We start from the raw sequence: 24,606 nt of genomic DNA on the forward strand, positions 1-24,606 counted from the left end.
ATCCATTCCACGTCATCAGAATTTTCAGGTCTGACCGCTGGCTCTCTTTAAATATTCTGAACGTTCTTAATGACGCCTTCAGCTCTAACACTAGGAGCAGGCTTAGGGACCTCGGTAACCGTACTCGTCGAACTCGACAAAGAGTTCGCCGTGCAACCTAACCCATGAATCAGCCCATCGATCTTCTCAGCGGGTCGCGATTCCGATCCGGTAGTAGATTCATTCGCGAAGCAGCTACTCTTGAGCTGTTAGGTCTCCTTCGGAGGCGCTCGGGTAGCTGTTAGCAAATCCCACCCCTCCTGGCTGAGCCTTTGCTCGCACGCCTGTCCTGGTGAAACTGGAAAGGCCTCCGGGCCACCAGTAATCCTACAATCATAAAAAAAATAAAAAAATAAAAAAAAACCTTAATGACGTTGAAAACCATTGAATTATAATTAAAACTGGTGGTAGGAAGAACATCTTGAGAGTCTGCTCGGGTAGATACCACCACTCCGCCTAATTCTCCCGTGAACCAGTAATGCGTTTCGGTCTGAATGGCGGCGTAGTTTTTGTACTGTTAAAACTGAGGCCTTATAACTTATGTCTCGAGGTGGGTGGCGGCATTTACGTTTTAGATGTCTATGGGCTCCGGTCACCACTTAACACTGGGTGAGCCGTGAGCCCGTCCGCCCATCCAAGACTTCCACTATTAAAGGAGAAGAAAGAAGAAAAAATCAAGTACACAAAAAAATACTTTATTCAGAATGAAACTAAATAAAAACAAAGAAAAATATTAAAGATCGTGTCCCCACAATAATAATTCCGAACCTTTATACTTTGATATACACTGCTGGTTATTTATGAAAGCAACATTCGAAGATTGCCACTTAATCATCGTCCCCAAATCTCCAACTGGTAATAGTACCCTCTTCCCGGTGCGTTTCTGAATTCTATGTTCACTGTGTTGAATCCGATACCGCCGCTGAAAACCCTCACGGTTGGAGACTGCGATATTCCGCTTTCTCTGGCTCGAATCGCGGTTATCCGGGTACCAAACGGCTCCTGGTGCCAAAAGAAATAAGACCAGGACGTACTTGACGACGTACGGGTGACATAGCGACTGAAAAATAATAAATGCACACTGCATATCAATACTAATATTATAAAGAGGAAAGATTTGTTTGTTTGTTTGTATTGAATAGGCTCCGAAACTACTGAACCGATTTGAAAAATTCTTTCACTGTTGGAAGCTACACTATTCCGGAGCGACATGGGCTATAATCTTTTTTGAAAAAAATTAGGGATCCTTACTAAAACTTCAATAATGTAACCCAAGGTGTAAAAAAATTACCTAAAATATTCTTTACATCGCGTGCCCTACGAAAACTATTGATGATAAAATAAAATAATGTACTACGACTTTCTAGAACACATTATCATTTACAAAAAGTGTAGCGACAGCGTATGTCTGACTATTATAGTTATGCCGCAATAAGTGTTCTTTTATTTAAAAAAATAAAACAACGTCAAATATCTTTTAATTTTTGTTAAAGAGCCCAGGGGAGACGAAGCGGGCCGCTAGTACCTAATATTATAAATGGTAAGTGAAAACAAGCAAAGGGGAAAGGGGATGACTGAAAATCAGCGCTGTTCGTTTCATCTACTTTGAACAGCATTAGCTGAGGCACCTTCTTTTTTTTTTCGGGCCGGGGCCGAGCCTCTTACGAGGTCCCCATACCTAAAGGGCGCGCGGGGTATGTGGGGCTGGCTCGCGACTACGAGACCGCGGGCCCAAGAATGTTTTCAGCGCCCTGCCCACTAAACGCCCTGGACTCATCGCCCAAGCGTCCAATCCCCTCCGAGGTCAGAACCCAAATAAGGTAATAGGGTTAACCGTGGTCAACACTACAACCAGACGGCGCAGCTCACCCCAAGCTTTTATTTATCTAAATATAATAATCTGGATCTGTGTGAAAGGCAATAAATGATTTTATTATTATTATTATATACATATAATACTATTGTAACTGCAAAAGTGTGTTTGGTTGTTTCTTTTTTTTGTTTTTTTTTCCTGCCTAAGCCGGTAACCGGGTTATGCCAGCGTAACCGGGCGAGTAGGTGAGCTCACGGGGCTCTAACCTCAAAACGTTGCTAACATTAACTCTACTAAGAACAATGGCTTCGAAGAATCTACCATCGGATCAAAATCGCGACCCACTAACATGAGCCGACGAGAAACTCAGTGGGGAATAACCATAATTCAAATGTCTAGTTGAAGGTAGACTCGTTTCCATCCAAGATTACGGCATAGACAAGACAGTTTCAGCTTAATTTAATTACGATCGAACCAATTTAATGGTTTTAACACATAAATATAAAGCTTAGAAACCATTTAAAATCCCACAGCACAAAATCTAATATATTATTTAACCAACCTTCAAGCTGTCGTCAAAGAATAATATTTGCATCTCTGTAGTAAATCTAATCATTGCACCTCTGCCCAACTATGTCAAGAACAAAAAAGATACATAGGTACTTACCACGTTCTACATGGAAATAGATACATGGATACTTACCGAAGTAATAAACGGTCTTGGAAACTAATGAACCCGAGGTTTAATTCGGATCTTCTAGAAGATTTGATGTTCGCCTCGTCGTTTGCCGATACTACAGCCGTAACAGCCAACACGAACAAAATAAGCTTCATCTGTGAAATGGCCATGAAAATCGAACTATTGTGTTCTATAACATAAAAAGCTTACGAACAAGATTAGATGAATGTTATGTTCTTATGTTCGAACCATTGATGGATTAAAAAATCATATTCGTCTCCACTCCATGTCCTGTCCTGCCAGCTAACTTCGGTCGTAAAATTTGATTGGTTATTGTACACTGCCTTGTAATAACAACTTTAAACAATGCGCGTAAAGTTGAATTTGCAAAAGATATGCTTATAGTTAACTATAACTACGTAGATATAATTGGTTAGTGTTTCGGGACAGTTTTGAGTGCTAATTTTGTATGAAAACGGTGTATCTTGGGTTTTTATATATCAATGGTTCGAACGGCATGATTGAGGGTATCCGCTCAATGATCAACGTTGGATCGTAATAACTAACACTTATATTCAGTTTAGACAAGGTTTATATTTAGTTTATGAATTTCGGTTTTGATATATTATTGGAGTTTTCAACAAATAAAATTGACTTTCCAAATTTGACGACAAACAAGGCATAAAATCGTACCTAGAAGGAATTTTGTGCCTATTTATATTTAGATAAGAGTTTTCTCACGATGGGAAACTAGGCTTTTATCGGCCCATAATGATTGCTCGTGTGAATTTTTAGAAAAACATTTCTCATCTATTACTGTCAGCGGTATAGATCTATAAATATAAAAGTCGATCTGTGTATGTATGTTCCCTATAGACTTCGAAGCCGCTGGATCAATTTCCATGAAACTTTTCAAGAATCTTCAGATTGGCCTAGTAAGTTTTACCGTAAAGTTTGGTAGCGGTAGGATCAAAGTCAAATCAAATTCAAAAAACAAAATGGGCCACATTTGACTGGTATAAATGAATAATAATTTTGAATAAATTATTGTACGTAATTAATAGGGGTTTGGCATGATCTATCAGGACAGTGCCCAAAATGATTGAGGCGAGTGGTTAAGTTTAAATCTTGAGTTCTGTGATTATTTAAACTTACATTTTATTTAAGCAACGGAATTTATTTAACCTCTAGAGCTTTGTATATTTTTACACCACACTTAACTAATGAATGTCGTAAATGGCCAGATGCACTCAAATTTGTACGTACTTCTAAGAAATCTTCAAACCTCGCTCGATAAATTATATGCGATACAGCGATCGGGAAAAATCGAGAAAGCGATTTCGAAACAAAAAGGTTTGAGACGCGTAAAGAAATTTTTTCATACTATTAACTTTGAACACCACTTTTAGTTTACAAAAATACCGCACTAACGTACACTAGCTGATATCAAATGAAAATTGTTATATTCTCACCTTGCGGGCTTGTTGCTTCGTTCTCCGCTTTGTAAGCCCAATCACGCTTATATATACTCAAAATCATTGATAAGATTATTCTGAATGACTTAAACGCAAATGCTGACATTAATTCTTTTGTTACTTATAAATAGTGGGTTAGTAATTCGCCGGATTTTCTTCTACGTGTTGAGGATGCCTACCAATCGCGGCGTGCAGGGGTTGAATCGACTAATTAAAAAAAAAACTTGAAAAAAATGAAAAATGTTCGTTCTATAGAGCTGTGAGCTTCATCATGATTATCCTGCCCTTCTCCCAGTCACCTGGGGTCGGCGCAACATGTTTTCTCCTTCCATACTCTTCTATCATATACCATTTCTTCGCTCACTCCCCTCCTACCCATATCGTCTTTCACGCAATCCATCCATTTCTTCTTAGGTCTAACTCTTCCTCTAAATCCTTCCACATTCATAGTTAACACTCTCTTAACAACCTCATTTTCATTCCGTCTCATCACATGTCCATACTATCCCAAACGTGCACTCCTCAGCTTCTCTGTCACAGGCTGTGAGCTTATCTGGCTTATTATAATTTTAAAATTAAAATTAAACCATCAATATAAAAATCAGTTCAATTGTTATAATAGTATTGTGAGGTGGCTAACAAATAAATACTACAATATGTATTTCATTTCTAGACGTTAATAAGAGCTATATGATAATAATGATGATTATTTTATTTATATTATATTATATATATATATATATTATATAATATATTATATATATTATATTATTATAATTATTATTTAAAAATTAGAAAAGAAATCTACAAAAATGTGTTAGTGATTTTTAATTCTTAATGATTGATTCCTTATTAGTCTTTGTATGAATTAGAATTATATAGTAAATTAAATATTCAATTTATTTGAAGTCAATTTAAAAAAAATATCGACGGAAAATTAACAAAATAATGATGTTGATGTATCTGATAAGTGTTCCTTATCTCAATTTAATCCGCTGTTTTGAATTGGGTGCAAATATCGTTCAAATATACCGCTACCACGGAATAGATAAATAAGGTTGGAAAGGCCTTTGCTCTAATTTTGTATTAGAACCAGTGTCGCCGCTTCATCCCCACTATTTTAATTTCTACACATACACATACTGTGATTACAAGTATTTCGCACACAACAAAAATACCCACACATAAATCTCAGGACAGATATTTGTTCGCAAACTAGCACAAAACACCCGTAGGCATACACACTCATACATGCAAAAAGGCAATAAAAATGTTCATACACGCTAGTGCTTGATAAAATCGATATTCTTTATCGATAAATTATCTGATGAATGAATGGAGAAAATGAAACATGAAATAAATATTGAAAAAGAAAACTATTTTACTTTTATTAATTACAAATAGTCACTGTCCCTGGAATAAAACGTATTTGTTAAGCAGTTGGCGCTTGCTACTAATTGCGAATGAATTTTTCAAAACTAAGTGTTATCTGATTTTTTTATGGTAAAATCATTTTCAGTAAAATGTTTAGAGCAAATAGTACTCGTCTTTGTCTCCAGTTTCCTCTACCTGTCACGTCAATCCATTGTTCCCTGGCGTTAGGTTCTTTAGGAAACCTAAAATTTTTAATTTACTGCATAAGTCAAATAGCATTTTACTTAGATTTCAATACGTCTTAGACAATATAGTAAATAACCGTAAATGAGAGGTCTACATGTCCCTTTATATTATACCTTCACATTAATTCAATGATAATAATTCAATAATAATAATACATATTTATTTTACTCAAAATACGTCTCACTAAGAATATACTAGGTATCATTAATTAAATATAAAATAATGCAAAAATTATCCATGTCAAATGTAAATATAGTTGAGAATTCTGTCGATGATTTTATTTAACCATATGGTCACCTCACTATCGACAAACTGCACCACGGCCAATCAGGGCAAAGGCCGAAATTTCAAAGATTGAAGTGTAGAGAACACAATGCATGTAGTACATTGGAAGCTGACTTGGTCATTGCGTTCATTGGGCGAGTACACATCGCGCAATGTATGCTATTTATAACTTGCTGCAATAATATTGTTAATGTTTGGAATTTCATAATGCTCAGTATATTTTTATGTTTTAGACAAATAATATTGTAATTAAATGGTAATTTCGACTTACCGATCGAAAGATATACCTCCTCGCTCTATACTTGAGGTCTGATTTTTGTTTTACAAGTTATAATTGCACAACACGGCATTATAAAGCGGAGATCTGTTCGCTAAAGTAGTCCGAAGCGCACTAAACGCGGTGAATGAAAGAATCGGTCGAGTTATGTTTGTAGAATCATAACTGTGGCACGCTTGCCCCGCCTACATTACCATTCCAACCTTATTTATCTATTCCGTGACCGCTACATACAAACAGACATGCACATTTATGTATGTATACATATGCCCATAAATAGACGAAAAACACAGGTGAGTTTTGAGCACATCATTATATTAGAATAGGATCATTTTTACCATAAAATAAAACGAATGAGTAATTATTTTAATAATTTTTATTATTACAAAAATTGTACCATTGTACAAAAAACATATTAGAAAAAGAACCAAAATCAAATATATATATATATATATGTCGGCGCAAATATGACTATTTACCTACTGATCATCAACTAATTACTCTGTGATAAGAAATTGATGTTAAACAGTTCCTTTTATTGTAATTTCAATACTTTAAAACGTGTTTGAAAAACGTGTAAACCCGCTCACGTGTTTGAAAAACGTGTAAACACGCTCACGTGTTTAAAACGTGTCAACACGCTCACGGGTCCGAAGCCCCATAAATACGGCCGTGCTGTCTAGCACTTTTTGATTCGTGTCCGAGCCGTTGTACTGTACGGATATCTCTGTAACGTTGTTATGCTTCTCGTGCAATATACGAAGTTCTCGTGAAGTTTGTTTCGGAAACCCAAACATGAGTCATTCGTCAACAAATTAATGACCGTGACGTCGCAAGGCTGACGTCACACTTTTTACAAACATTACGGACGTCCCTACTCCGTCATCAGAAGTGGGATCACACGCCGCCTCCGCTCAGCAACAACCTGGTGACCAGATAACCGTATCGGCGGATAATGACTACCCTCCAGCATCAGCCGATAAGCCTGTACAGTCTGCTTCACAAACCAGCATGGTCGAGCGACGGAATCAACAATCAACTGATGAATGAATACAAAAGATAAGTTTTTATTTTTGATTACTAAAATTTCACCACAAAATTCATCTGAAGACCATGATATCCTTACACAACGAACAACACCTTACATATTCTTATCCCACCTTCAATAAATCTACGAGAACCTCCGAGAAATCTACGAGAACCTCCGAGAAATCTACGAGAACCTCCGAGAAATCTACAAAAACCTCCGAGAACCCTACAATAAAATCGCATTAATAGTCTCAAACTTACATGGTTACAAGTAACGCAAGTATAACAGATGCGCTACTCAGAGAAACTTTTTATTCCTGCAGATCAATGGGGATCAAAGAACACCTACGAGAATCAACGAGGCTGGTGCAGAGCGCGCACCGCCTAAGTGAATCACATGCCGCCTCCGCTGAGCAACAACCTGGAGACCATAAAACCGTATCAGCGGAAGAAAGCGACCCACTAGCATCAGCCAATGAACCTCTACCAGATACTTTACAAACCAGGATGGTCGAGCAGCAAAATCAACAATCGGCATAAGGATAAGTTTTTATTTTTGATTAATAAAATTACGCCACCACATGAGTACCACAGTGTACGCCACCACATGAGTACCACAGTGTACGCCACCACATGAGTACCACAGTGTACGCCACCACATGAGTACCACAGTGTACGCCACCACATGAGTACCACAGTGTACGCCACCACATGAGTACCACAGTGTACGCCACCACATGAGTACCACAGTGTACGCCACCACATGAGTACCACAGTGTACGCCACCACATGAGTACCACAGTGTACGCCACCACATGAGTACCACAGTGTACGCCACCACATGAGTACCACAGTGTACGCCACCACATAAGTACCACAGTGTACGCCCACTACATAAGTACCACAGTGTACGCTCACTACATAAGTACCACAGTGTACGCCCACTACATAAGTACCACAGTGTACGCTCACTACATAAGTACCATAGTGTACGCCCACTACATAAGTACCACGGTGTACGCCCACTACATAAGTACCACGGTGTACGTCCACTACATAAGTACCACAGTGTACGTCCACTACATAAGTACCACAGTGTACGCCCACTACATAAGTACCACAGTGTACGTCCACTACATAAGTACCACAGTGTACGTCCACTACATAGTACCACAGTGTACGTTCACTACATAAGTACCTCAGTGTACGTCACAATATAAAACTACACAAAATAAGTTACTTTCAAATTAACATAAAAAGGTACACAGATACCAATCTCAGAAACAGACATTCCATTGTTTCAGTTGGACTCCAAGAACTCTCTGGTGATACACCATACATGGGCGGCTGGTGCAGAGCGCGCACCGCCTGTCAGTATGGCCGTGTCGGCGCAAATATGACTATTTACCTACTGATCATCAACTAATTACTCTGTGATAAGAAATTGATGTTAAACAGTTCCTTTTATTGTAATTTCAATACTTTAAAACGTGTTTGAAAAACGTGTAAACCCGCTCACGTGTTTGAAAAACGTGTAAACACGCTCACGTGTTTAAAACGTGTCAACACGCTCACGGGTCCGAAGCCCCATAAATACGGCCGTGCTGTCTAGCACTTTTTGATTCGTGTCCGAGCCGTTGTACTGTACGGATATCTCTGTAACGTTGTTATGCTTCTCGTGCAATATACGAAGTTCTCGTGAAGTTTGTTTCGGAAACCCAAACATGAGTCATTCGTCAACAAATTAATGACCGTGACGTCGCAAGGCTGACGTCACACTTTTTACAAACATTACGGACGTCCCTACTCCGTCATATATATATATTTATATATATATATATTATTAATTAATGATTTTTAAATTATTTATTTAAACAATTTAACATTTAAAAAAAATCATACACAAATTTTATTTCAATAATGTAATAAGCATTTTGTTCCTGACTGTACTACGTGTTACGGTTACCGCTCTCACGAGGAAGCACTGAAAATCATTGGCATTCACCGTCCCCAAATTTCCAAGTCATAAGTGAATCCTCGGCCCGGTGCGTTTCTGAACTCAAAACTCACAAACTCGAAGCCTACGCCGCCCCTGGAAATCTGGACAGTTGGAGACTGTGATCCCACTTGCGTCGCCCGGACTGCGTTAATACGGGTGCCGGAAGGCGCAAAGAGACTATAAAAGTGAAGCCACGACGGATCGGTTGCCATGCGAGAGAATCTCGAGCTGAAAATACGGTTCGTACATTACATCTACATCCACGGAAAGGGAGGGCTCTGAAGTGAGAGGATCCCATCATTAAAGTCGTCGTGGCCTACAGGATAAGACGTCCGGTGCATTCGTGTTGAGCGATGCATCGGTGTTCGAATCCCGCAGACTGGTGCCAATTTTTCTAATGAATTACGTAATCAACAAATGTTCACGATTGACTTCCACGATGAAGGAATAAAAATCGTGTAATAAAAATCAAACCCGCAAAATTATAATTTGTGTAATTACTGGTGGTAGGACGTCTTGTGAGGCCACACGGGTAGGTGCCTATTTCTGCCGTGAAGCAGTAATGCGTTTCGGTTTGAATGGTGGGGCAGCCGCTGTAACTATACTTGAGACCTTAGAACTTATATCTCAAGGTGGGAGACGCATTTACGTTATAGATGTCTATGGGCTCCAGTAACCACTGAACACCAGGTGGGCTGTGAGCTCAGTATAGTTACAACGGCTGCCCCACCCTTCAAACCGAAACGCATTACTGCTTCACGGCAGAAATAGGCAGGGCGGTGGTACCTACCCGCGCGGACTCACAAGAGGTTCTACCACCAGCTTAAGTGAATCTACTACCGGATCGGAATCACAACCCGCTGAGGAGATCCGGCGAGAAACTCAGTGGGCTATATCTATGGGTGTTGCTATAAAAGGACAGCCTTTTCAATCTATTGATGGCTGGATTGCACTCGAAATCAAGCACTAACCTACGCACCTAAACTATGACACTAACCTACGTAGCAGCCTGTCCTGGGGACCAATAAACCCGACGCTCAGATTAGATCTGCTACCGGATTTAACATCTGCACCACTAGCCGCCACCGCGGCTACAGCCGCGAACGCGAACACAACACAGAGCTTCATCTGCAAACACAAAAGAAATCGTCACCATGATTTGAGGCAGCCGCGGATTTCAGCCTGGTCTGCTAACTCTCTCCTGTCCGATTTACTTGAGGCGCCAAAATACCAGCCCCAAGTTTCCGGTGTCCCGTTTGACGTCGTCCCACCATAAAAATAAATGTACCACATAATTTCATGTTCGGCCTGACGGGCCACATGCGGTCATGTGACCACGAAAACTGTAAAGTATTAAAAATGTAGGCAACAATATAAAATAATGACAATAAAATAGCTTAAAAACTACTCTACGAGGCGCGAAAATCGAAAAAAAAAAACTAAATAGAGAACAGATATTGTTACCCGTGAACTTTTAACAATTACAATTGGTATGACAATCCCATACATTGTTACGAAACTGTTATTTTTCTATACTAATATTACTTATAAAGAGGAAAGATTTGTTTGTTTGTTTGTATTGAATAGGCTCCGAAACTACTGAACCGATTTAAAAAATTATTTCACTGTTGGAAAGCTACGCTATCCCCGGGTGACATAGGCTATATTTATTATATTTTCAAAAAAAATTTGGTATCCTTACAGAAACTCTAATAATGTAACCCAATGTGTAACAAAATTACCTAAAATTCTTAAATCGCGAGCGCTACTTCCCAAGCGAAGCCGGGGCGGTCCGCTAGTACAAAAATAAAAAGACAGTGTTATTTTTTTAACACTAAATTTTTCCATTTAACATTTTAATTAAGGTTCAACTGTGTTGAGTTAATAATTTAAAATACTTTTACGGTTTTTCGCACTCACTATTTATTACTTTATAATTTAAGATTGTGATTGCTAACCCTTAACTACTTCAGTAAAAAACTAGATGTAATCCCTTGCGGTGGGTCAAGACAGACCTAAACTCCACTGCCGGACTGAAGTCGCGACTTCAACTTGATCCTGACACAGGAAAGAGATGAATATATATCTAAGATGTCCTATTCAAGCACAGCTCCCGTTGGGAAAGTGTTAATGCAAACACATACCGAGAGCATTTATTCATTACATTACAAATTCTTTGTAGTCATGTTGCAGTCACATTAAATGTTTTGAATAGTTTGGAGACAGCTTAAGTGATATTAGGACACCGCACCGGTCATTGTGGTCAATATCAAAGTAACATGTTCTGCGTCCACCCTGTCCCGCCGTCTCAAAGGTCGGAAGGGACGTAAGAAAAAAAAAAACTACATTAAGTTTCTCACCTCGTTAACAAAAACGGGCTTGAAGCTCTGACTCTATCGAAAGAACAATTGTGATACTTAAATAAATTTAAACACATTCAGTTTTATACTGAACGTGATGATAAGATACTGCTTTTTTTTTAGTTTATTCGTATCGTATTCGAGAAACGGAGTGAAAAGCGATTGCTTCATTTCAAAAAAATTTATGACGATAATCCGGTCGTCAGCTACATAACAAAACTTTAGAAAATTCTGGAGTTTCACTACTGATTTTCTACATGAAGGAATGATATTCTAACATATTTTTTTAACGTTTAACAGGGCATTTTTGTAAACTAAAAGTTGACTTAAACTATAACACATAATTATCTCCTTTCTTTTCTTCACCTTACCCTACTAAGTGGGGTCGGCACAGCTAATTTTTCTCTTTCATGCTCAGTAGTTTTCATTCCATTCAGTAGTTCTCAGTAGGTATTCATAAAATATTTATAACTACTTAGTTATTCATAAAATATGTATAACTAATTATACCATGCACCCCACGCTTTTTTACAATAAAATCATTTTTTCTTTCACTATTTTTAATTCAAATTTATTTTACGTACGTCTTCAATTTCATCATCATCATTATCTCGGTCCATAGCTATCCAGTACTGCTGGTCCTTCGCCACCTGCATCCAAGTGTGACCCAGTAATCTTGGCTAGGTCGCCAGTACTCAAGAATCTCTCTGATTGGGTTCGTTGAGAAATTACGAGCATAGCCCTTTACATAGCTCGCTGCGCGACACCGACCCTTCTAAAAAGGTTTTTTTATGAAGTACCACGTCTTCAATTTATTTCTAAACTATTCACTAGATTGTCATCAAGCTTGGTGTTGTTGTTGAAGACTAAATCATTGACAGACAACATGAATATAATTTCAACTAATTAGTGTATTTCATGCCTATAGCAACAGTCATTGATGAGTATGAACAGGTTTCACGATTACATTTTCGATACCTGAATAAAATATAATTACTTAGCATATCACACTTTCAAAATAATCTTAATATCCAAAACGATTAGAATCTTGATTCGAAGAAAGGAAAACGTATATTATCATAATTAAGGTTTTTATCACTGATCTCAATTCATCGTTAAGAAAACAAAGTTCGAATCAAGAAAGATTCATAGATAAATTACAATTAATTAATAATATTTCGTCGGGTTTTTTTTTGTGACCTAATTTTTTATTTGTTGCTTAGATGGTTGGATCAGCTCACGGTCCATCTGGTGTTAAGCGGTTACCGGAACCGGTTTAGATATGAGAACTAGAAATAAAACACCTGCTCCGACTGCGCACGGAATGTTTTGCTGAAACTATGATTTTGCTGCCTTATGGTTTTAAATTTTTTTTTTTATTGCTTAGATGGGTGGACGAGCCACAGCCCACCTGATGTTAAGTGGTTACTGGAGCCCATAGACATCTACAACGTAAATGCGCCACCCACCTTGAGATATAAGTTCTAAGGTCTCAAGTATAGTTACAACGGCTGCCCCACCCTTCAAACCGAAACGCATTACTGCTTCACGGCAGAAATAGGCAGGGTGGTGGTACCACCCGCGAGGACTCACAAGAGGTCCTACCACCAGTAATTACGCAAATTATAATTTTGCGGGTTTCATTTTTATTACACGATATTATTCCTTCACCGTGGAAATCTATCGTGAACATTTGTTGAGTACGTATTTCAGTAGAAAAATTGGTACCCGCCTGAGATTCGAACACCAGTGCATCGTTCAACACGAATGCACCGGACGTCTTATCCGTTAGGCTACGACAACTTGAAAATTATTATTAATTTATATCTTTGTTCGTATTGATTAGACAGTATGAACCTGAACTGCGTGCTTTCTTCTTGAAAAATGACGAAGTTCCCATACAGTATAACATCTCTCTTGGTTTTGGGTATTTAAAAAAAAAGCCTATGTTTATTTACGTAATTAATATTTACTTCGGTTTTGCGAGTCGTGGGCATGATTATAACTACTTTTACGGTTTTCGTTCGTGACAAAAAAAAACTGTAAAGTGTAAAACGTCATATTATTATGCTTAAGGACAATAAAAAACGCAAGATTAATACGTAAAATCAGTTTTAATTATGTCATTTATTTATTTAAGAATTGCCAACAGGGTTTACAGTAAGACATAAAATAACATTGACATGTATAGAGCAATTGATAACTGCAACTCTAATTAGAGGCAAACACAGCATGCATTACATTAATATATCAACAGAGACTTAACAATAATAATAAGAAAAAAACAAAAGAAAGACAACAAGGACAGTAATACCCGAGTACTCAGACCAAGGCTGAGGCTGAGGTTCAACAACAACTTTTTATAATTTTGTTCCTGAATATTGGAAGGGAATCAACAAATATGTCAAGGTTTTCAGCTTTACTGACTAGATTATTATAAAGGTTAGTTAGGCGAGGAGCAGGTCAGTGCTTGCCTAAATTGGTTCTGCTAAATCATCATAAATTTATTTGTAATCAGAAGCGAGTATATAAAATTTCGTGATCGACTTTGAAAAAGGCAGACTTTCGCACAATTCTTACTTCAAGACAGTTTGATTCCGAAAAATCCTTCGTTGGTGGATGCTAGTAATTAAAATAAGAGGCGTTTGCCACCAAATTTTGCTGTTTGCAGTTTCAGAAACTTATTCTCTGCATTGATGAATCATTTACTCAATCAGAGGATATTCCAAAATACCTGTATGTCCAATTAAAATTTCAATTCAACTCAAATGCACCAAGGAATAAATCAAATTCAAAATAGAGTAGTCTTAAAAATCTCACAGAAGCTCCGCTCGTGACCGAGTTAAAAACTGGTAATGCAGTAATGCGTCTACTTGCTTCGTTTTTCTGGACGATAACGACTTGCCCACATAAAAAATTTACAAATATCAGATAAATAGACAGATCAAATATCAGTGTCGTCCATGGGTCCAGACTATAAACTCATGTTTTGAACTTTGCACACGCTCAGTCTTAGTTAATATATTTTGTACATATCTCTGTGGGTGTTAGTACATTAGAGCACTACTTAGTTATTTATCATTCTTCCTCTTTTTCTCCACCTTATCCCATTAGGTGGGATCGGCACAGTTAATTTTTCTTTTTCATTCTCTTCTATCAGCCGTCATCTCAACACTTACTCCTCTTTCTCTCATATTGTCATTCACACACTCCATCCATGTCTTCTTCGGTCGACCTCTTCCCCCTCTACCTTGCACTACCATTTCCATACATCTCCTAATCACATGCATCTTCTCTCTACGCATGTCCATACCACGCTAACCGTTAAGTCATTTATTATTAGTCATTTATCATTAACAAAATAAATAATAATTAATACAAACAAAGTTTATTTTCTTAAAGAATAATTTTATTATACATAAAAATTTGAAATGCTCTATCTGATAATAATATCTCGAAAGAAAATATTAGTATATACATAGATTTAACGGTACGAAGTTTGTAGATTAACCTCGATTTCGTATGGCTAAACTGTACACATGGACTTAGACCTAAATGTTATTGTTATTTTCTTTACATTGTCTCTTCTTAACGTCCCCAAATTTCCACCCTGTAGTTCAATCCCCTGCCCGCTGCGTTCGTGATGTCAAAAGCGGCAAAGGTGGAACCGAGTCCGCCGTGAGTAAGCCTGATCGAACCGGACTGTGATGCCCCAACTTCTCTGGCGCGTATGGCGTTGATGCGAGTACCGGTAGGCGCAAACAAAGTCAATGGGTGAGCCCACGATGACACCATAGAAGCACGGACGAAATTCTCACTAAAAAAATTAGAAATACTATTATTAGTCCTATTTTTATTGCTTAGATGGGTGGACGAGCTCACAGCCCACCTAGTGTTAAGTGGTTAATGGAGCCCATAGACATCTACAACGTAAACGCGCCACCCACCTTGAGATATAAGTTCTAAGGTCTCAGTATAGTTAGAACGGGTGCTCCACCCTTGAAACCGAAACGCATTAATTACTGCTTCACGGCAGAAATAGGCGGGGTGGTGGTACCTACCTGTACGGACTCACAAGAGGTCCTACCACCGTCTCGTACGCTCATAGGCGACTTTATATGGTGTATGAAGGTTAAAAGTAAGGAGAATCAACAGTGTATATGAAAAGTGTCCGTCGAAATGTATTAAATCAGGGTGCCACATGAGCATCAGGGTAAATTTTAAAGGAAGCGCCAAATATTATTAGAGTAGATTTGATAGATGCTTTTTCATAAAATGAAATGTTAATGAATCAACAATCGTACCATTCACAGTTTGCGATATAAAATCACTCTAACTGCACGTTTTCTTGTAATAATTCTTCAAGGCTATATTTAGGTACTGCATTCTTTTGTACACGTAAGTTGTTGAAATTTTCAACTTTAGTTCATTTACAATGGCTACATTCATACCCTTTGTCTACACTAGCGCGTTTGTGTGAGGTGTTATTTATAGCATATAGCTGGACACTTTTTCAAATTTTCTCCCATATGAGATGATTCTGCTTACGTCTACCCTCCATACTAAGGAGCGACGTGTGGACGCAGCGCAGTTAGGCCGACCCGAGCTAGAGAGCGCTAGGATGCTACATGGGCTAGAGGCGCCTTTGCAAACACTAGTATGTAATAATAAGGATTAATTAGTTAGCTCATAACAAATCCGGTGTCACCAGCGCTCGACAGCGGTGACCAAAGAACAATGATGTAAGTCAAGTCTTAGGACCAATTATTACACGACACTTTCACATATCAACCTGATCAACTTACAACTGAGAGAGCGTAAACGAATTGAAGAAGTTAACGATGATCTTTTCGTTTTTTATGTGACTAATTAAAATTAAAAGTACTTTTATGTTTTAAGCTCAGTTTTTTTGTATATATATTATTTCTGACATTTCGAATACTGTACGTATTTTCGTGAACGACGTGTTCTTCGTCGACACTTGAATATTGCGCTAACTGGACAATATAATTTCAGCTAATAAATAAAATAATAATAATAAGCATTTTATTCCATACAAATAGTAGGTTGCGTACATATTTTAAATATAAATAAGAAGAGGAGAAAAGAAAAAGAACCTTCACCTTCCCTTGAGCTAATAAATAATACAGTGCTAATAAAATACGCAAAGTTAAACCGTAAAAGTATTTTTAATTATAGCTACCGCGAACGAGAACCGAAAAAAAACTTAACATAATTACAAGTACAAACCTTCGTAAAATTCTATCTTGGACTCCGATAAAACCAAGGGTCAAGCTAGAACTCCTAAAGGAATCAAAATCTTCCTTTTCAACGGCTGACACCGCGGCGACGACAACCAACAGGAGCAGTAGTGTAGATTTCATCTGTTGAAATAATAACAGAACTAAATTATTTATAGTGACATGTTGGATTGATGAGTTGTGGGAATGAGTTGCTCGCTCCGTGCATTTCAATATTGCAATAATTGTTACGTTATAATACCTCTTGTAAATATGAAAATTAAAAAAAAATCTAATATTTAAAAAAAAAAGACATGCAAGCTGAGTTTCTTGCCGGTTCTTCTCAGGACGGAGGCTAGTTTTTGTGAATTGGTGTTAGTTCTTTTTGACGTTCAACAAGTATATACTTTCATTTACGTTGAGTAAAAAAAAATGATTTGATTTTGATTTCATAAAGCCCAAATTATACGTCGACGGTGTATTAATGTATTTAAAAAAAATGCATATCAATTTAGAACTTATTTACGGTTTCACAAGTTGCCAACACAAAACTGCTTTAGAATAATGTTTTATTGTTAATGTTTTATTTATTAGAAATTCTGACGTGTTGAATAAATAATTCACGATGGCGTATGATTAAGCTCATCTATAATTTATAATAATATTATAAAGAGGAAAGATTTGTTTGTTTGTTTGTATTGAATAGGCTCCGAAACTAATGAACCGATTTGAAAAATTCTTTCACTGTTTGGAAGCTACACTATTCCCGAGTGACATCGGCTATAATATTTTTTGAAAAAATTACGGATTCTTACTAAAACTCAATTAATATAACCCAAGGTGTAAAAAAACTACCTAAAATATTCTTTACATCACGTGCCTTACGAAAACTATTGACGATAGAATAAAATAATGTACTGCGACTTTGTAGAACACATTATTATTTACAAAAAGTGTCGCGAGAGCATATGTCTAACTATTATAGCTATGCTGCAATAAGTGTTCTTTTATTTTAAAAAATAAAACAACGTCAAATATCGTTGAAATTTTTGTTAAAGACCCGAGCGGAGCCGGAGCGGGCCGCTTGTAGATAATAGTTTTAGTCACTAATAATGTTTCTTACCTTGAAGCTTTGATTCGATTCTCAGGTGTGAGTGACACTTTGCTCAATTCTGAGACGTTATTTTATACTCGTGTTACTGATAAGATATTGTTTTTGTCTATAATCGAATCACATAGCGATCATACTTGGATTACGATATGGAACACTTTTTTTTTTCAGAACAGCGAAATTCTCACGTATTATCATTTGTAAAAAAAACGAGCAAAGCTCGGTCATCATCTGGTCACTATTATGGCTTAATTTCGTATTGTATTTGTTTTGTTCATTCGGAAGATTCAAATAACCAACTGCTAAACCTAGTAAATTAATATAAACCATATTAAGCCGTTACGTGAACTATGAAGGATTTATTACTTGCAAAACTACATTTCAATACCAAAGACAAATATAAATCAGCTCCTATTGACTGACGCACCCTGACCCTGACTGATAGTCTCATAGGTGGTGCATGTTTTTTTTTTTTAGATCTTATGCCGCTAAGCCTATGTAGGAGAGGGCCATGGGAAGCTGCTATCTACACTCCCTCTAAGTCTGTATTCAACAGTGCCCGGCAAAAATAATCTGTGGAAACAATTCCTGTAATAAAGTAGGTAGTATTGTTGTTATAGGTGTACGTAATAGGCAATTGAAAATTTTTTTACGAAATCAAAATAGATCGAATCTTATAAAGGTAATCAATCAGACTTAGCTTACCGATAGTTTTTTTTTGTATAAATTATGATACAGCATTTAGTTTATCATTATAACTACCTACCTACTTACTACCTAACATTCACTAATTATTGATTATGTCGGCGTAACGTCACTATTTAGCCAACTAATGATCTGTAAGCGGAGTAAAATGGTCTTCGGAACAAGGTGCACTTTACAAAACTTGCATAAGGCCCGTCATGACTTACGCGAGTGTGGTGTTAGCACACGCGGTCCGCACACACAGACAATACCGTCTTTACCATAAGGGCACACGGGGCCCGTGCCCAGGGCCCCCGTTCTCAGGGGCCCCCGAAAGACCGACAATTTCTCTCACACGTTTATTCTCAAAACATTTTTGTCGGGCACATTACACTTTTTTCCAAATCAGTAATCAGAAGATATTTACAAGGCATATACTATGCCCATAATAGAAGATTTTGCTCAACAGAAATCCCGAAAGAAACCGTTATCGAAATCGTAACCAAAAAACCAGCAGCATTCTAATATCTACAACGTAAATGCGCCACCCACCTCGAGATATAAGTTCTAAGGTCTCAGTATAGTTACAACGGCTACCCCACCCTTCGAACCGAAACGCATTACTGCTTCACGGCGGAAATAGGCAGGGTGGTGGTACCTACCCGTGTGGACTCACAAGAGGTCCTACCACCAGTGCTTTATAATAGACAAACGAACTAACAAGTCTCACGTTCGGGTATAAGAAACCCACACGGTCACTTACTCGTATGATTCCACATGTTCGGGTATTAGGAACCCACACCTCTGTCTATTTATACCACAATGAGTCGTCTTTTGCTTCCATTTTAAGAGCTGGAAATTCGTCTATACTAATATTATAAAGCGGAAAGATTTGTTTGTTTGTATTGAATAGGCTCCGAAACTACTGAACCGATTTGAAAAATTATTTCACTGTTTGGAAGCTACACTATTTCCGAGTGACATAGGCTATAATCTTTTTTGAAAAAAAAATAGGGATCCTTACTAAAACTCCAATAATGTAACCCATGCCCTGCTAAAACTATTGATGATAGAATAAAATAATGTACTACGACTTTGTAGAACACATTATTATTTACAAAAAGTGTCGCGACAGCATATGTCTAACTATTATAGTTATGCCGTAATAAGTCTTCTTTTATTTAAAAAAATAAAACAACGTCAAATATCGTTGAAATTTTTGTTAAAGACCCGAGCGGAGCCGGAGCGGGCCGCTTATAATAAAATTGTGACTCGCGGAGGTGGAAACAATCACATTGGTTTGCTTATGGTTTTCGGAAATATAAAGCCAGGTCCGCAAAGATCGTTTTTTTTTCATGAATGAGCGATTATTGGTGGCCCCAGAGGCCTTTCTAGTTTCACCAAAGACTTAGCCAGGAGAGGTAGGATTTGCTAAGAGTGCAAGCATCATTTACTGTAATGAAAAACAGATATATCAGTACCCCTCCCTCCTCCTTTACCCCTCCCCCTTCCGTCCTCTACCTCGGGCTATGTCTCGGGCGGGGATTGGACGTTTGGATTAGGAGTACCCATTGAATACGTGGCCCCCACATACCCTACCAACTATCAAGGGACCAAGTAGGAAATTGGGTCCTAGGCACAAAAAAGTAAACAAAAAGACTCGTCAAGAATTACTCGTACTTTATTATAAGCAATTATCAACCCAAATTAAAACTGAATATGAAATAAGGTATAATATGCTACTAAATTTTAAGCATAGTATCAATTCGATGACTTTGTCACCGTTTTTATCGACGTGAAAGCTTTAAAACAAAAAACGATTGCAGAATGGGATTGACTTGCCGCGTTCCTTAATTACGTATTATTACAGCGTCGTATTGTATCTAGCTAAGCAGTTCATTAAAACAAAAAATAAAATAAAAAAATGATCTTTCATTTTTTTAAGTCGTGTCGTGTTAAGTTAGTGTCGTGGGACACCAGGTAGGAACGAAGTTCCATCGGCTAATGTAGAATCGACACAATTTGCAAAAAAAAATCGTGCTCGATTTTATGTAGGTTTTCTTGATTTTTCTCCTTAATTTTGCTGATTAGTTTTTATTTAAGTATAGGAAAGTATTTAGGAAATTCAGTATTTTAGGAAATAATAAATTACGTAAAATAGAAAGAGAATGGATGAGAGAACGAAAAGAAAGAGGGAGAAAGAGAAAGGTATTATACACTACTCGTTTGTGTATGCGACTGTCGCGCCTGCGCACGTCTCATTTAACGGTTTTATTCCACGCACTTTTTTCCACGGATTTTTTCTTACGGTTTTACTATCACATTTTTTTCAGTTCGGTCGCGCAGCAAAATCCCTATCCCCTCCAAGCCTGCCGTAAGGAACTTCGTTCCAAAAATATATATTACGGTAAATGTACACTCTTGGGAAATGTACACTTTTACCGGTAAACGTGCACATTTGCCAAAAAGTTAGGTATATGTGAACTGAATATAATGTATATGTACATTTCCCGGCAAATGTGTACTCTTGCCTTCACGTTTAAGTAAATGTACACTCTTTCCTCCATGTTTTAAGAAAAGTTGGAATACAAATAAATTAATAATGTTGTTGCAGTAAAAAAAACATTTATTTATATAAACATAATACAAAAGGCTTAACGAAAATTATTTTTTATTAAAAAATGTAAATGACAAACAAAACATACTTTTCTTTGCTAATTATATAATATGTAGCAGGCTAGGTTAGGTTAAGGTGTAGTGAGGCGCATTTCTCGCATTAGCGATTTCATATTTTGTATGCCATATTCACATATACCAAATCGACATGGTCATTGTGAATTCAAATGTACATTTCCCTTTTTTGAAATTGTAAATGTTAGTTGAATGCACATTACCCAAACGAGGAGGCAAATGTGCACATTTACCGGAAAATATGTACATTTGCCGCAATATCTACTTTTACCGTAACATATATACTCTTTTTTCTGTTAACTTCTTTCTATTGTAAGTGTAAAATGACAATAAAAGAAAAATATTATATTTTCGAACGAGAAATGCGACTGGTAGTTTCATTGACGCACGTCACGCAGCCTGGAGGATGCTTCAACGAGGAGTTGTAAAGTAAATACGTATTTATCGTCCCCAGATTTGTACGTTGTAGGAGAATCCTCGGCCGCGCGCGTTTCGGGCCTCAAGATTGACGGTGTTGAAGCCGATGCCGCCATTAGCGACCCGGATAGTCGGGTTCTGGGTTTGTCCCACTTCCCGGGCCGTGATGGCAGATATGTGAACGCCGGTGGGCATAGCGCTCCTGTGGAAGTGAGACTGCGAACTAGGCGACGCTGGTCTATTGAAACGAAACCTGAAATATTGACAGGAAGGAAATTAAAGAGCACGTTATTTTTTGACCAATCTTTGTATCAACACACAATCTGTTTTCTTCGACTATCGCAAAGCTGATGATATTTGAAATAGCCTTAATCCGGTCAATGATAAAATACTTTTGCTGGTTTTAGGGATTCTTGTGAGCCCGCAAGGGTAGGTATTATCACTTTATCTATTCTGCCGTGAAGCACTAATGCGTTTCGGTTTGAAGAGCGGTGCAACCGTTGTACTGTAAAACTGAAACTTAGAGATCTTGTCTCAAGGTTGCGGCATTTACGTTGCTGATGACTATGGGCTCCAGTATCCACAACACCAAGGCCGTGAAACGTGTAGAAGTTCCGAGCGACAACATTCGGATCAGGGCCCTGCAATACTTTAAGACAAATACTTTTTCTATATGAAAACTAACGACATCTTGTAGCGGGTGCCCCTAAACATATATGTTGTTAAAATTAAGGCATTTAATTATTGTATAACTAAACACAGAAAATAAAAAAAATCATAAATCATACAAGTCCTCATTTGCTATAGACAAATTGACAAAACTTTATCAATATGTAGTTTCTGAAAATTTACAAAATCCTTCATTAAAAGTAAGTTAAAGGATAGGTAATAAATACTGTTACTGCCATCTACAGGAGCAATGAGAAACTAATCGAAGCGAAGACATCTAGTGGCCGAAGCCCGTAAACATTTTTGTTTAGTGCTTGAGTTGCTTATCTATAACTAATTTACGTGTATTTATCTATGATTCAAATTGTCGGGGCAAAAGTTAAATTTGTATGAATTTGGAACAGCGTCCCTTGTAGCAAACGGAGGGAAACTGTTCCAACTGCATACCTCCCCTCCTGGCTGACCCTTTGCTCGCCCATCTGTCCTGATGAAACTGGAAATGGAAAGGCCTTCGGGCCAACAGTAACCTTTCAACCATAACAAAAAAAAAAAAAGTTTTTTTTTTTTTCATACAAATTTAAGTTAACTTTTGCGAGATCGACAACGTTAAAAAACTCCTCACTAAGGGCACCGAAAAAAAAAACTGCAAAGTATCGTTAAAAAACATAATAATCTAAAATAATTAATACGTGAAGCAAAAACTTTGTATCCCTTTTTACGAAAATCGCGCGGACGGAGGAGTATGAAATTTTCCACACTTTTAAAGAATATAGAGAAGAAGTGCACAATGCTAATATTTTTTTAAAATAATGCATAAAAGATACATTAAATCAATAAAGACAACATTACACACACTACATACCATGTATTTGACGCACACACGCATGCATACTATTTATTTTCAAACTTTTGTTCTTGACGTCTGTTGTCAAAATAGAATATGGTTTGTCTTTGTTAATATTTTTATAGTGTAGTCTTGACGAAATTTGTGATTATAGAAGTATAAAATACAATCATAATAGTGTACAAACTTACAATTCCAATTAATTATAGTCGAATTTCGACTACTGCGGGACCTCTAGTATAATATAATTGCTCATACTCACATATTCACACAAACACACTAAACTTCCACAAGCACATTACATTAATATACACGCAACTTTTTGTTAAGTCTATATCTCTTAAGAGAAATATTTAGTTTTAATTCGCTGATTAATTGTTACTTCTTAAAGTTTAAAGATAATAAATAAATTGAATTGCTACCCGACACTTAGAAAAATTAAGCCGTGTCTATGTATACCTTGACCTCACCATTGCTTAGATGGGTAGACGAGCTTACAGCCCATCTGGTGTTAACTAGTTGCCGGAGCCCATATACATCTACAGCGTAAATACTGCCACCCACTTTGAGATATGAGTTCTAAGGTCCCAGTATAGTTACAACGGCTGCCCCACCCTTCAAACCGAAACGCATTACTGCTTTACGGCCGAAATACTTCGCTTAACACCAGGTGGATTCCGAGCTCGCCCACCCTATCTATGCAATAAAAAAACATGGCCCTGACCTGGAAACCGCAGTCACCCAAAGAGTTACCGACATAACTCGAAGGTTTATGAGGTTGAAATAGGCAGGGCGCGAACTGAAAGACGTCCTACCGGGCTGAGTTCATGCTCTCCCACCTCTCCTAGTGGAACTGGAATAGACTCCAGGCCACCAGTAATCCGTACCTCATAAATAATGTAGCATGGGTACGCTTACTTCAAGGTGGACCGAACAACTGTTGATGGTCGCGGAATTCCACTAGGTACACACAGCACAGGTCAATGTGGTAAGCTTGGGGCATTCTATGTCCAGAAGTGGTCATGTGATCGTGTTCTATCTATACGGACACATCCATAATGTTTTTTCTATGTGGAAGTCGTTTTGTGTTGGGTATATTTATGGTCAATATCCCCGATTCAGCGCTGGTCTTTGGGATTGACTAAATGGACAAGAGCATCCAATAACAAACAATCAGACGGACAGAAAGCTCCAATCTGTTGAAAAAAAAACAACATTAAATTAGCAAAACATTCACCGGAAATGTGTCTTCATAAAGCATTAAAAATAATATTTATCAGATAGCTAATTCAAAAAAGTATGTCTTTTCTTTAATTTGCGAATACTATCTTCGAAAACAAGAGATTCAAAATAAAGATTAACAACTTATTGAGA

The 24,606-nt window shown here is 37.5% G+C and overlaps 5 protein-coding genes across 7 annotated transcripts in view; 1 reads left to right on the top strand and 4 right to left on the bottom strand.

Moving 5' to 3' along the window:
• Positions 1–24,606, top strand: part of Cbp53E (Calbindin 53E) — a 200,568-nt gene that overhangs the window by 145,610 nt on the left and 30,352 nt on the right. The gene's annotated exons all lie outside the window — the stretch shown is intronic.
• LOC149500606 (uncharacterized) lies at positions 719–4,132 on the bottom strand. The gene is made up of 3 exons (XM_089735777.1): positions 4,004–4,132; positions 2,556–2,686; positions 719–1,099 (listed from the first exon to the last, which is right to left on the bottom strand). The coding sequence occupies exons 2-3, from the start codon at positions 2,684–2,686 to the stop codon at positions 871–873; spliced, it is 360 nt and encodes a 119-aa protein (XP_089591903.1). The 5' UTR covers positions 4,004–4,132; the 3' UTR covers positions 719–870.
• On the bottom strand, positions 9,100–11,700 carry LOC149500607 (uncharacterized). 2 transcript variants are annotated; one of them, XM_089735947.1, is made up of 4 exons: positions 11,577–11,605; positions 10,959–11,011; positions 10,214–10,344; positions 9,100–9,444 (listed from the first exon to the last, which is right to left on the bottom strand). In XM_089735947.1, the coding sequence occupies exons 3-4, from the start codon at positions 10,342–10,344 to the stop codon at positions 9,219–9,221; spliced, it is 357 nt and encodes a 118-aa protein (XP_089592073.1). In that variant the 5' UTR covers positions 10,959–11,011; positions 11,577–11,605; the 3' UTR covers positions 9,100–9,218. The 2 variants fall into 2 exon arrangements, with proteins under 2 accessions (XP_089592073.1, XP_089592072.1); XM_089735946.1 differs by lacking the exon at positions 10,959–11,011 and having other exon boundaries at positions 9,102–9,444; positions 11,577–11,700.
• LOC149500608 (uncharacterized) lies at positions 14,949–18,045 on the bottom strand. The gene is made up of 3 exons (XM_089735741.1): positions 17,940–18,045; positions 16,827–16,960; positions 14,949–15,393 (listed from the first exon to the last, which is right to left on the bottom strand). Exons 2-3 carry the CDS (start codon positions 16,958–16,960, stop codon positions 15,165–15,167), a joined length of 363 nt encoding a protein of 120 aa, XP_089591867.1. The 5' UTR covers positions 17,940–18,045; the 3' UTR covers positions 14,949–15,164.
• On the bottom strand, positions 21,266–22,409 carry LOC149500609 (uncharacterized). The gene is made up of 2 exons (XM_089735734.1): positions 22,405–22,409; positions 21,266–21,972 (listed from the first exon to the last, which is right to left on the bottom strand). The coding sequence occupies exons 1-2, from the start codon at positions 22,407–22,409 to the stop codon at positions 21,744–21,746; spliced, it is 234 nt and encodes a 77-aa protein (XP_089591860.1). The 3' UTR covers positions 21,266–21,743.

Source organism: Bombyx mandarina, chromosome 20, assembly GCF_030267445.1.
Source record: "Bombyx mandarina strain Sakado chromosome 20, ASM3026744v2".
NCBI lineage: Eukaryota > Metazoa > Arthropoda > Insecta > Lepidoptera > Bombycidae > Bombyx > Bombyx mandarina.